Source organism: Mercenaria mercenaria, chromosome 13 (assembly GCF_021730395.1).
Source record: "Mercenaria mercenaria strain notata chromosome 13, MADL_Memer_1, whole genome shotgun sequence".
Lineage (NCBI taxonomy): Eukaryota > Metazoa > Mollusca > Bivalvia > Venerida > Veneridae > Mercenaria > Mercenaria mercenaria.
Genome location: NC_069373.1, coordinates 77,546,011 through 77,559,126, shown reverse-complemented (window position 1 = coordinate 77,559,126; position 13,116 = coordinate 77,546,011). Strand labels below are relative to the sequence as shown.

At 36.3% G+C, this 13,116-nt stretch overlaps 3 protein-coding genes across 5 annotated transcripts in view; 1 reads left to right on the top strand and 2 right to left on the bottom strand.

Annotated features, from left to right (window-relative positions):
- LOC123529120 (uncharacterized) overlaps positions 1-3,482 on the bottom strand; it is an 8,099-nt gene extending 4,617 nt beyond the window's left edge. The window contains exons 1-3 of one of the 2 annotated variants that reach the window (XM_045309334.2): positions 3,350-3,482; positions 1,104-1,230; positions 568-613 (exon numbers count right to left, since the gene is read on the bottom strand). In XM_045309334.2, the coding sequence (XP_045165269.1) occupies positions 568-612 (45 nt within the window). In that variant the 5' untranslated portion in view covers position 613; positions 1,104-1,230; positions 3,350-3,482. Of the gene's footprint in view, positions 1-567; positions 614-1,103; positions 1,231-1,727; positions 1,866-3,349 lie in introns of those variants that run through there. The other variant, XM_053522391.1, reaches the window with a different exon arrangement.
- Positions 1,858-7,184, top strand: LOC123529118 (heat shock 70 kDa protein 12B-like). Its single transcript, XM_045309332.2, has 5 exons — positions 1,858-1,998; positions 3,369-3,650; positions 4,013-4,231; positions 4,554-4,716; positions 5,065-7,184. Exons 1-5 carry the CDS (start codon positions 1,957-1,959, stop codon positions 6,159-6,161), a joined length of 1,803 nt encoding a protein of 600 aa, XP_045165267.1. The 5' UTR covers positions 1,858-1,956; the 3' UTR covers positions 6,162-7,184.
- LOC123529117 (uncharacterized) lies at positions 6,945-13,116 on the bottom strand. 2 transcript variants are annotated; one of them, XM_045309330.2, is made up of 6 exons: positions 12,973-13,116; positions 10,870-12,314; positions 10,199-10,349; positions 9,737-9,848; positions 8,790-9,038; positions 6,945-8,433 (listed from the first exon to the last, which is right to left on the bottom strand). In XM_045309330.2, the coding sequence occupies exons 2-6, from the start codon at positions 12,300-12,302 to the stop codon at positions 7,208-7,210; spliced, it is 3,171 nt and encodes a 1,056-aa protein (XP_045165265.2). In that variant the 5' UTR covers positions 12,303-12,314; positions 12,973-13,116; the 3' UTR covers positions 6,945-7,207. The 2 variants fall into 2 exon arrangements, with proteins under 2 accessions (XP_045165265.2, XP_045165266.2); XM_045309331.2 differs by having other exon boundaries at positions 8,790-9,035.

Below are 13,116 nucleotides of genomic sequence, written 5' to 3'. Positions count from 1 at the left end.
CTTTGATATTTAGTATGTAGCCTTGCCTAGTAGTTTTCAGTTTTGTACACCGGTGTTAAAACTGACTTTTAGTGACTATGAATGTGACCTACTAACCTACTTTCTTAATATTTTAGCATCAGCTTGACATTCGAAACATGTAGCTCATATTACTCAGGTGAGCGATCCAGGGTCATCATGACCCTCTTGTTTTCTGGTTCTTAAAAGAATCAAAGATGCATAATAAAGACAAAACGTGATTATTTCATATACAAATGGAATGCATGCACAGGTTTAGATTTAGTCATAAATACGTCTTCGTGAAAATGCCTCGGCCGCTTGTAGTCGTTCATCTATCTTGTTTTACACTATGAAAGTTTCCTCGGTGGGTGGAAGTCTTTCATCTTCTAGTATCTTGTTTTACCAATATGAAAATTAGGGGACGGAAAGCAGCTGTGATCATCTTAACATTTCCGACGTTTGCCAAAGCCATATTAGATTTGCACATCTGCATTTTTATGTACTGGTGTAAACTATAAATGGCGAATGAGGTCAGTATTACGGCAATAAAAAAATGTTTCACATTACCTTTTCTTGACATTTGCTTACTACCATACCCATTTGTCGGCTCATCCTGAAAAAAAATCGAGCTGTAGAAAGTGTGAACGGGACAGCATGGTTCTATGTAAACATTGTATTTACATAATAACGAGAAAGCGTGATTCAATTTTGTATGAAAATTCCATTGAAATATGAATAAAAAATAAAATGGACCATAACAAATTAGGAATTAGTTTTGTTAAAATATGAGGAGTAACTAGATCCTTAACAACAATCCCAGCTGAGAAGACAAATATAGAAGTATAGTGTACTTTCTGTTTGAACTTAACATTAAATAATCAGTCATGAACAAATATTAGAGGGTTTGAATTTTATCGCAGTTAGATACTTCTGAACCCATTGACACAAGTAACTACAATGTTACATATAGTATACGGCAACTGGTCAAGATGGTAGCGTTTTTCACAAGGTGCTAAAACATGGTCTAGAAACGTAAGACGTGTAAAAAATAGACTAAATCTGGTCAAATGTCATTGTTTTTGCACTGTAAACTGAAAACTCACCTCTGGCTATCGTTCGTCCAATTGTATATTTTATTTTGAAGCTCTGTCCAGCAGATAAATAGCAGCGCAATGATTGTTTGAAATGCAATTCTGCATACACTGTAACTTTTCACAACAATGGATTCACCTTGAATATAAACACAATGATATTTATCAAACGGCGAAAGGCAGAATTGCGAACCTTCATTTTCCCAAAACTATGAAAATACCGCGAAATTCCATTCTCAATCGACACATTTGTTTGGTCAGTAGTGATGCTATATACAATAAGAAACACATATAGCATCATTATTGACCAAACAAATGTGCCGAATACAAATTCCACAATTTAACAGACTTAACACGATTTGAACCAGGTTATCCGGGGTTCGTGGTCATTTTATTAAGCTCAAACAATTCTGAACTTGTATAATTGGAAGGGTTTTGAGCCAGGCTTTAGACTATAACGCTCGAACATAATATGCATGTTGAGTCATTGTGCAAATCCGTGAAACCTACTTAAGATAGATTAGACTCACAATGTATCTATCTAAATTTCGCTCCAATTGTTCGGGAGCAATAAAAATAAATTATAGGATACATTAAAAACATCTAATGACTTACCTATTTTGACTAATGACTTACCTACTCGCAGAAAAATTTGCATAATCTGTTCAAAATCTTAAAATTCCCCAGTAGTGTACTTTCGTTTTTGAACTACAATATTACGTAAAATGTGTTTATCGTGGGGAATTTCTATTTCCATTTTCGATTTCATTGTTCTTGTTTTTTAGTACTTCCGTTTTCAGTTAGTTCCTGATTCCGACAGGTAAAAAGTTTACTGGAATATAGCAGACAGACAGACATCTAATTAATGGCGACAAATTGCCCATCCCCCGCCGATAAGGGGATCGAGGTAAGTTTATATAGGTAGAGTTACTGTTTGTATTCTCTGGACGTTTTTCAACAGTCCATCTACATGTTCTCCCTAAAGGCCATTTCACATACACACCAAACCGAAACCGAACCGAGAAAAAAACGCATTATGATTTATTAGATTAAGTTTGAGTTGTGAATTTTACGCAGAACATTGACATTGAGAAATATGGACGAAATCCGAATTAAATGTAAACGATGAGTGCATCAAGGGCAGATGTGTCCGTTTCTTAACATACGTGTTTAGCTAAGATGTGTGCCATTTATTCGGGATTTTTTTTTACAGTAAGGCCAGTCTGTCAAAGGGCAATTTCATTTATACCCTGAAATAGAACCGAAAAGACATGTGAATTGATAAAATCTTGGGGTCCGAAAAGGTGAAAAAGTCACGTTTTTTCCGCAAGCTTTTTTGTTCAGAGAATCGGTCCAAAATTCTGCGTATATGTAAAAGCCCTAGCCGACATATAGGCCTATGTGAAATGACCTTATGTATAACTATAGCATCAATCTCATGGAGTATAGGTAGAGTGGAACTCGTGACCATTTCATTTATAATCTTGTGCTCTACAGAATTTACCGAAAAAAAAGTTACAGGGATATTTCAATGTCATTGTTTTCGTATATAGATGTCATAATTATTTCAGTTCCGCTACATTTGCATGGCGAGTTGGAGTCAAGCGTGCACTTGGGTTCCCAAAAAGAAGTTTAAACAATTAGTTGTTCCAAGACGATGCCCATATTTTAGCTTATTTTTTGTACCATGCTGAATGATAACTGTACATGTTCGTTGATGTATGTTTCTTTTTTTCCCTTTCAAACGGCATAGATTGTTAACAGCGTATAAAGCTCATTGCATATTTCTCGAAGAAAGTCCTGCAGATACTGAATCAGGATGTGCGCGTGTCTCCCTCTGTAAACTTTAGACACCCGGTTCTGTAGTTTTTCAGTTTACTACAAGTAACTTAAAGCTAGATAGAGGCATTGCCTTGTTTAAATTTCTTTTTGGGAACCCAACTGCATCAACACTGGTCCTGCAGATGAGGCGAAACTCCTGTCAAGTTTTACATTTCAGAGGCGGCATGAGCAAGGATAAAAATGTCATCATATATTTTTTTTCAACTGTTTAAGTACTAACATTAGTATGACATCTCTTTAAATTGATATATTATATACTCTATGATAAAACAAGTGTTTAAAACTTCCGATCATTTTTCATCCTGAGCAATTACTCCTGCGATTGTACTTTTTATTTTGTTCTGATTTGTATAGTTAGTTACCAAGGCTTACATTAGTTTATTTCAATAGCATAGATAAATTATGATAATACATACTTCTCACACATTTTTGCAGCCTCAACTTGTTATAGGTATAGACTTCGGCACCACAGGCTCTGGATACGCTTTCCAAACCAGGGCCGATTTCAAATCGGACAGGTTGAGAATCTACGAGAATCTGCAATGGGGAAGGGCGAAGACTCAGTATAAAACACCAACGTGTTTGCTGGTCAACCCCGAGAGAACTGATTCTTGGTTCGGTGACGAAGCAGAGCAAGAGTACATAAAACTTAGGCCGAGGGATCAGCCAAACAACTGGTTCTTTTTCAGAAACTTCAAAATGCAAATATATGGAAAGGTTGGTAAATTAGTCAACTGATACTATATAAAAGCGTATCATGCATGTTTTCTCCAGTTTATACTCGAGTTACTTCAAAACAAATAACAAATAATGCGTATCAAAATAAAAAAAGTGGAAACCCACGGGTCGCTCAACACGACAAAATTGAAAATGTTGCAGAACCGGTTGTTAGAGTCTGTTCAGTAATAGACGGTAGTGGAAATACATGCAACCGTCAAGGGTTGAGCAGAACTCAACATTTATACATGTCACGTGTACACAAAATACAATTTAGATCAATCCGCAGATCGGTAATATAAAATAAACAGACTATGTATTTTATACTTCTTTGATTCTTTATATTTCTGTTTCTAACATAGGAAATTACGACGGATATGGTGCTTACCAGCGAGAATGGGAACGAACTTCCAGCACTATTTGTTTTCTCGGAATCCATCAAGTGGATGAGGAACCATGTACTGACTTACCTCGAAAGAACAAACTGTCGGTATCTAGAGCAGATGACAAAATGGGTCCTTACAGTTCCCGCCATCTGGACAGAGGGTGCGAAACAGCTAATGAGAAAGGCAGCACAAAGGGTGTGTTTTGTTGCTGTTGTTTCATTTTTTTCTTGCATTTGTTTGAAAATAAAAATGTAGGTAAAATAACCAACGCGAACCAATGTTTGCCAAATATGCTTGTACTTCTAGTGTAAATGGGTTTGATCTGGTTCTTAACAGATGCTAAAAGTTACTGTCAGTTTCATATCAACGTGGTTCATACACTTGTTTTCAAGCATTTCAATAACTGCTGCCATTTTCTCAGTGAAGTGGTGGTCACTCATCAAGGGGACAATAGACCGAGTTCTGTTTTTAAAGCAAACGAAATCTGCTTTAATTGTCGCACCATTTATATTTTCAGGCTGGTATTCAGAGACAAAACCTTTGTATCGCGCTTGAACCCGAGGTAGCTGCCGTCTATTGTACAACTGCCGAGGCTAATCCACCAGACGACCCGAGGCGGGATTTTGATAGGACATTACCGTCAGGTCCCGGCACAACAAATATGATTGTCGATATGGGAGGTAACTCGTTCTGCATTTGTTCGTGTTCTTTCTTTTATATACATCTACATCTACATCTTTCATCCAACCGTCGATTTCCGACTATCACTGGGCGGCGCTGTCAGAGAAACAGTTGTTAAAGAAATGATATGTTACAATGTTAAAAGAATAAAAGCTAAAAAAGACAATAAAGTTATTTCTGTACTTCCTTTTGATTTCAATGGTGGGAATATATATCACAATTACGTTTTTAAAGATTTCTAACAGCGTAGTCAGTTTTTGATATGAAGAAGAGCGACGAATAAGTTTACCCTCAGTGTAACCGTGACTGACTGTTTTTAACTATACCTATAAATGTTTTTCTTCCAGGCGGCACTGTTGATATAACTACTATTCAAGTAAAGAAAGATGGAACCATGAAACAGATTCATATGGCAGCAGGGGGCCCGGCTGGAGGAAACAAAGTTGACGAAAAATTCTTCCGCTTTTTGTCCGATATCCTCGGTGCTTCGGTGTGGAGAAAATTTTGCCAGGATTTCCCTGTTGAATTCTATGACTTTAGAATGTCCTTCGAAACATCTAAAAGAAACCTCTTGCCAAAATTACGTCACAATCGGACGCGTGACGAGTTTCCAATTTTCATCCCCGGTACCATAATACAGGAATTTGAACGGGAACAAGAAAAGGATATAGCTACAGCCCTTAGGCAGAACGAGATGACACGAGATAAAGTTGAGTTCGAGTTCGGAAAGCTGATTTTCCGAGGGGAAATATTACGCCAAATGATGAATAGCTCACTGGAAGAAATTATAGGATATGTTACTCACGTCGCTAAAGAGGTGAAGGCACTTGGACGACCAATACATGCTGCAATTCTTGTCGGCGGATTCGCATCTTCCGATTTCATGAATGACGAAATGAAATCAATTATTCAAGAAAGGCTTGGAATCTTGGTCAAGCGTCCAACTCACTGCGAAATGGCGGTTCTTCGTGGTGCGGTTTTGTTTGGCCATAACGAGAATATTCTAACGTCAAGAGTTGTGCGCATGACGTATGGTATAGGAGTGACGATGCCATACAGCTCCAAATATCCAAAAGACAAGAAATTTACAATGGACGGGAATGCGTATGTTAGTGGAGTTTTTGCACCACATGTTTTCCGAGGACAGGAAGTGAAAATAGACGAATGGATATCTGCTAACGAATACTATCCGCTAGAACAGAATCAAAAGGAAGTGGTGATTTATGTGTTCGCAAGTGAAAGTAAGGACACAAAGTTGACTGACGAAGAGGATTGCAAATGTATCGGAAAATTTGAAGTGTCATTCGGGGAAGGGCGCAGAGGGATCTTGCTCAACAGCGCTTCTACAGAAATTTCTTTCAATTTCGGTCGAACTGAACTTATTATCAGAGCTAAAGATACTAAAACAGGAAATGAGGTTTACGAGTCGCTTACTCTAAAATGAAAAAATACGTTTCTGGTGAAATACATGCCAGTTTAGATAAATGTGTTGACTAGAAATGCCTACGTAGATACTTGTCTAGATAGACATATTTTAATGTAGGATTTGTTGGGAGCATTCGGGGATGGTTAAAAAGTCTGGACTGAATTTCACAGAACATATCTGCAGACGCATTCGGAATTTTGCCATTGGTATTCTTTGCCAATATTTTTATCGATGGGATTATTAATAGCACCCATGATTGCCAACGAAGCCTATCGGCAAACATAATCATTGGTACAACTGGCAATGTTAATGATAAAAAATAATCCAGTTGCCATTGATGACAAATCATATCATATGCTTTTTGGTTATTTGTTATTCCGTTAATATGTTTATGCGGATGTCTGTAAATGGCATTCGACTGGAAACGTTAAAGTAGCCGACATATTTCCTTTCGTCTACTTGAAGTTGTCCTGGAACTCTATATAATACACATTGTATATACATATGCATCTTGTTAATAGAAACTATTATGGGATCTGTATTTCTAACATTTCAAAGGAATATCTTTATTTCAGCTTGTGAGACTAATAAAGATCTCACTTGAAAGACAGAAAATATGACTATAATATCTGTAAAAGTGACCTTTTACTTAATTATGACCTTTTACTTAATTATTAGGAAATTACTGGAGAAACTTCAAAGATATTTAGAGAAATTAGACTTCTTTGTTTATCAACAAAACTACTACGGTTCTTTCTTTTCTGCAGGTAAATTGGTTGAAATGGTGTTTCAGACTATATATACATGACAAACTTAATTTATTTGTTTAATTATATTTTATAAACGTAAGAAAGACAATGTGGAGACTGAAATGTATAAATATGTTTCAAAAATATTATCTTCATAAGCTGAAAACATTTTATCCAGAATGTGTGTATATAGCACTTACAAAATAGTTCAAAGAAGAAGGAATTTCAATAGATAAAATTTGTGGATTAAGAATATGTAAAAAATTTAATAAAGTTGCTGTTTGATTTTAGATTTAACTATCTAAGTTTACGAATTCATACTTCTAACGTCGTCTCTTGAATATCCAGTCTTTGCTTTGATTTCTTTCTTTTCCGTCGCCTTTGAGTATCGCTATTTTCTTGAGGATCTTCATCAGACAAAGGAAATTTGTTTTCTCTGTCCTTTGCTATCCGTTGTTTTCTGAGTTGTCTCGTTTCTCTTTTTGTGCTTGAGGTATCAGATCTTGTATCGTCTTGTACACTCTCTGTCGTTTCAGTGTTTAAAAGAAGTGACGGTTTCACTTCCGCTCCACAGAGATCAAAGGTCACTGTATTGTGTTCTTTATTATCAAGCCCACTGTCTGTTGTATTATCCTTATCTTTATTATCCATTTCAGAAGCTTCTCTCTTTCTTTTTTCAACAATTTCTTTTATTAATGTTGTTTCTTCTCTGATTAGCGATTCACCTCCTTGTTGAACATTTAAACCTGTATTTTCAATCATTCCATTTCCCCTTACCAGCCTTGTTTCATCTCCACTAACAGTTACGTCAGAATCTCTTTTATCAACATTTAGACTTTTCAAGAATTCCTTCTTTTCTTTTATTTCTTCATCCAAACTATCATCTGACGGTGCAATTTCTTCATCAAGATGACTTGATATTTTTCGAATTACAATTTTCTTACCTTTCTCATCTTTTATTAGTTTCGTTTCCATAACTTCATCTTTAGTAATACTATCATCAGACATTACTAACATATCCTCTAGTTTACTTGATTTTCTCGATTTCAGTTTCTTTGGTTTGACAAACAAGACCTTCTTTTTGGACTCAGCGTCACTATTTACCTTCTCTTCTGTTTTTATCTCTGATGGTTTTAATGTCTGTATTGTTTCAACATTTTCTTTATTTGAATTGGATTTAATTTCAGCAATTGGTTCTACAAATACTCTTGTTTTTCTTTCGGTATTTTCGGCGTTTTCTTTCAGTTTTGAATGTCTCTTCTTTCGTTTCCTCTTTGGTGAGTTCTCTTCCTCTTGGGTTACAGATATGACACTTTCTTTCTTCAGTAATCTTCTACTCGTTTTATGCTCTTCAACTATAATGTCTTGAGCGTCAATAAGTAGGTCATAGGTAAGCGATCCGTACTTTGCTCGCATATATTGATTGCTCGGAGTTTCCGTTGTCAGCCCGGCTGCTATGAGAAATTGGCAATTTTTTTCTTCAACATATACTGGCTGCCTCTCTTCTTCGTCATCATGTTTTTCTTCGGAAGTTGTTTCGGCTGCAATGCATGAATTTGCAACAAAAATAAAAACTTGTTCGGCATAAGAATTAAAATATAAAAGTGTATACTGGTCTTATAATTTCACGCTGGTTTCTTAACGAACGAATGTAGCTGAACAGATTTGATTGCTATAAATGAGTACTAATGGCTTTTAAGGTGACCACGCCACCAAGGTTCGATTCCCAACTATCGGAAGGAGCTGCCTAAATCGTACATCCTGTTCTCGAAAGTTCATGCTGAAATGGCTTTCTACGTTTTAAAAACAGAGGTTGTGTAATTCAAAGGTACAAATAAACCATTTACTTAAATTATGTTTAATTTGTTATATGAATAGATTTATGAAAAAGTAATACCTGCTGGTATTAGCAGGAGTTGTCTATCGTTGTTTCCTGGGGAACAGAGAACATACAACACACATATACTCCAATAGGTTGCTAGGTTTTCTGCCACAGTGTTCTTACTGGGGTTAACCATCAATTTACCAGAGTACAGATTGGCATTGAAGCTATGGAACTCGACGTCGGCACTCTTTATCTCCACACGCTGAACCTTGTTCTTACCGGCGAGTTTCATAAACCGTACTTCAAGTCCGCCATCATCTTCTGAAAGCACGTTTAGACATTTTTTAAACAATTTTAAGTAACATTAACATTGTTTTACCACATATATTTATTTGCATATGATATTATAGTTTATCAAAATAATGAACTCCTGAACTAATTGGTTGTATCAAGCTTAAACAAAACGTAACACGTACTACAGTGTTCCGCTTTATATGTATGCATGTATCATACATCAAACCTTCAAAAATGCTATACATTTTCAGCTCTTTACTTACCATAGGTTTTGAATTCATATCTTATTTTAATGCATAGAAACCCACAGATAAAAGCATGTTTAGAATACAACAATATAAATTAATCATGTACATTTGTCTCGAACTCGCTTTTCTAAAAATTCTGGCTATCTTGAAGACATTTTCAACTTTCGTCCCGGAAACACGTGCACAAAATATTATTTTTAATCGAATTTCGGTTATCTTGAAGTAAAATGCTGGATCCCTTGGAATTCGAGATAATGATCTCGAGCTTCAACTGTATTTGTAATACAGACACCTTTGGGAAATGGAAAAGTGGTTTTTGTTGACAGGTGGTCTCAACAAATGTATCTACATTATTTATTGCTAAACGGGAAGAGAATATAGTGGCCTTTATAAGTAGGTTTTATAGTAGTGACGAGGTGGTCTTTCGCACGGGCTTGACCTTTGTTTTAACAAAAGGTATGTAGTACATGTAGTTACCTTGACTCCATCTAGCTATGCAGAGTCCCCAGTCACCTTCATAGTTCCGGATTAACATGGCACGTTCCCCCAACTCTGGATCGAATGCCATCGTGATATCTCGTAATTCAACCTGTTAATATAATAAATATAATGATATATTTTATCGAAATCCGCCTTATTTTCTAACTGGATTGGAAATGAAAGATAGAGCAAGATTACAACAAAACAATGTAACACCCATGAACAAAACGATACTGTGCAAATCAGATATATCCAAACATATTCAAAGTCTGTTTTGTTGTTGTTTTGCATCTGACCGATAAAGAAAATGTAAATCATATGTTTGGTTGACAACTGCCCGGGTGACAGAAATAAAACGTCCGTATGACGGAAATAAAGCTTTTAGCACAAAAGATATTGCCCGAATATACTCAGTATAGGGACTGAGGGACACCACATTAAAATTATGGAATCGGTTACCTGTGATGGATGTGGTAGCTGTGATGAACCTATCAGTTGTGAGGTGGCAACAAGCTTCTGTTTGAAGAACACCTCGACATCAGAGTGAAGTAGTTCCGGTATATGCATTATACGGCATCGGAAACTTTCTTCATTTTCATGGTTGATCAGTCTGAAAATTATGCAAAGAAGTACATTACTTCATTAATTTTTAATAATATTAGATGTTCCAAGAATTAAAACGGAATATCTTTGTTTGTCTACAAGAGCATTTTGTAGTAAGGTTTGAAATGTCCTATTGTTAGATTATAAAAAATGGTGTGTCTTAAATATATCTTAGAATTAGCAAAAGACTGAAACTCAAGCTCAGTTAGCCTATTACTGCATCTGAAAGGGAAAGTCACTAACAATGATAAACTTTCAAAAGTTATGTTACGAAATATCATATATGTATTTTGAAATGTAGATCTATATGATAATAATACAGTTGATATTTTGAATTATTACATAACTTCTTATATAAATCGCCGGTCCATAATTTTAGCTATATGACCACATGTTTTCTGGGTTAATTAGTCAAAACTGTGGAAATTAAATACTGCCATGTAATATCACATTCAGACCTTGGGCAATAGTTTTGGCTATTGACTGGCAACGCATTCAATAAGTGTATTATAAGCAATGTAACCTACATGTGTATAGCAGAATAGCACGTATGCTCGTCTTTATGGAAACTTTCTGGAAATCCTTCATGGCCCCACACTCTGCGTAGCTGCTTTGTGCTCAACTTTTGCATCGCAAAATCTGATTTCTGTAACGTAAGATCACACAACAAGTGCATCGGATTATCCACAGCACCGTCAAGCGCTAATTTTATGACATCTGTGCTGTCGTCTGCTTGCATGTCTATATTCAGCGTTACCGAGCGTTCCATAGGCTTTATTTTGTTAACCTCACTTCTGACATTGATTTTACCATAAGCAAGCGCCTTCTCATCACGAACACACCACATTTTAACGGTTCTAGATAAGAGTACTTTGAGTTCTTTGTGCTCCACCGTATTGAAAATAAATGAGGTTGAGAAGGTCCACATTTGTTTGTCACCATGGAGAAACAATATTTCCTCCCACAAACTCCCATCTCGGCGCAGACGATAAATTTTCAGATTGAGACTCTGGTTCTTTCGTGTGAGAGGGACATTTTGTAGATCTGCATGAGCAAGGTATATTCTGTACACGACTACACAGCAGTCTGTAAGATCTTCTTCTGTCATCTGCATGATTTCCTTCCTACTTTCACTGGACCGAAGTTTGGTTCCTGGCTGTACAAGTTCTTCGGCAGACACCTTTTTCCATAATTCGTTTGTCTTTTCCCGCGCAATGATAAATCTGTCATTGATTAGCGCTGGTTTGACTTTCACGTTATTGTCAAAGATCTTTCCGGATATGCGCATCAAGTCATTGGCATAAGCGACCGGATTACACATATGTGTATACCACATGAGCAAAATATCAACGGAGGGTGTCAAAAACTCCTCGGGTTCTAACCTCTTCAAGCACAGGAACTGCTTATATCTTTTCTCCGCATTTTCTAAATATTTCTTATCCCTGAAATGAGGTAATGCCACTTGATAACAGAAGTGCATGTGTGTTTCGGCCAAAGACACCAAGTCAGCTGAGAGTTTTGATGGTTTGTCTTGATCGATTTGTCCTTTGTTTCTACGAGGTCTCACATACTCATCATTTCGAATAATATTATATCCTTCTTTTGGGTAGGTAGCGTACCAAACTTCAATGGCATTATTCGTACCGGTTATGATTCTTGATTCTGCCATAAAGCGGTGGTCTAGTGTAGTTTTGAGCATTTTACGACAGTCTCGTCTGTAAGCCAGAGGCTGAAGCATGTGTATATACCACAACCAGTGTACATCTACCGGCGCAACCATCTCCACGGACCGGTTTTCGTACGCAAGAGGGAGCCATAGTTGCTCATAGCGCTTTAAAGCGTGCTGGAGTGCTTTACCTTTGAGGACTTTCTCAAAGTTATCTACCCTGTCCAGGAAACATAAATGGAGATAGGCAGAGTTGACAAGATCTGTCGTAAACTCTACGTCCATCCAGTCCATGCTTACTGTTATCTGAAAAAAATGAATATCATAAAAATTAGTAAAATTGATGGTACTACTGATGCTGCAGCTGCTGCTGATAGATGATGATGATGATGATAAATAAATAGAATGGAAATGGGATATTATATTCTAAATGTATACATGTCATCAGCTCAGCGCAATTAGTAGATAACTGGATTTTCATAAACAAGCACTTTTAAGCCACTTTTGTGCTAAGTTGACGATACATTCTAAGAATCCTACTAAAAACATTTTTCTGTAACCAGTTTGCCAAAATTGAAAATGTTCACATATAGACATGTTTAGATGTTTAAAAAAATACCCAAATACAATGTATGTTTATCAGTTCAGTTCTGAAACCCAGAAATATAAAATGAACCTACTTATATACTTTGGCTGCGGGGTTGTTGGACGTGGGGTGGGGACAGGTGGGGTGGGGACAGGTACGTCTTGAGCTAAGTGTCAATGCAATTTTCAACCGAAAGAGTACTAGCAAGAAGTAACGTAGAAATTTTTTTTCCATTAAAATAAAGTAAAAATAGAACATTAAAGTAATATGACAATTCTAGCAGTTTCTAATTAAGTTACGTGCAATTGAAATTACACGTTCATAAAATATTCATTCTCTAAATGTGTATAATTTTTATGTGAATAAAATCTTACGTACTGTTTTCAATGGGTATAATCCATATTTTCCCGTTGACAACGTGTTTAAAGTATGTAAATAAAATGTCAATATTGGAAATATTATAGCTCTAATTATAGTGCTTTAAACCTCCAGAGGAATAATAACAACGGGTAAATAGCGTAC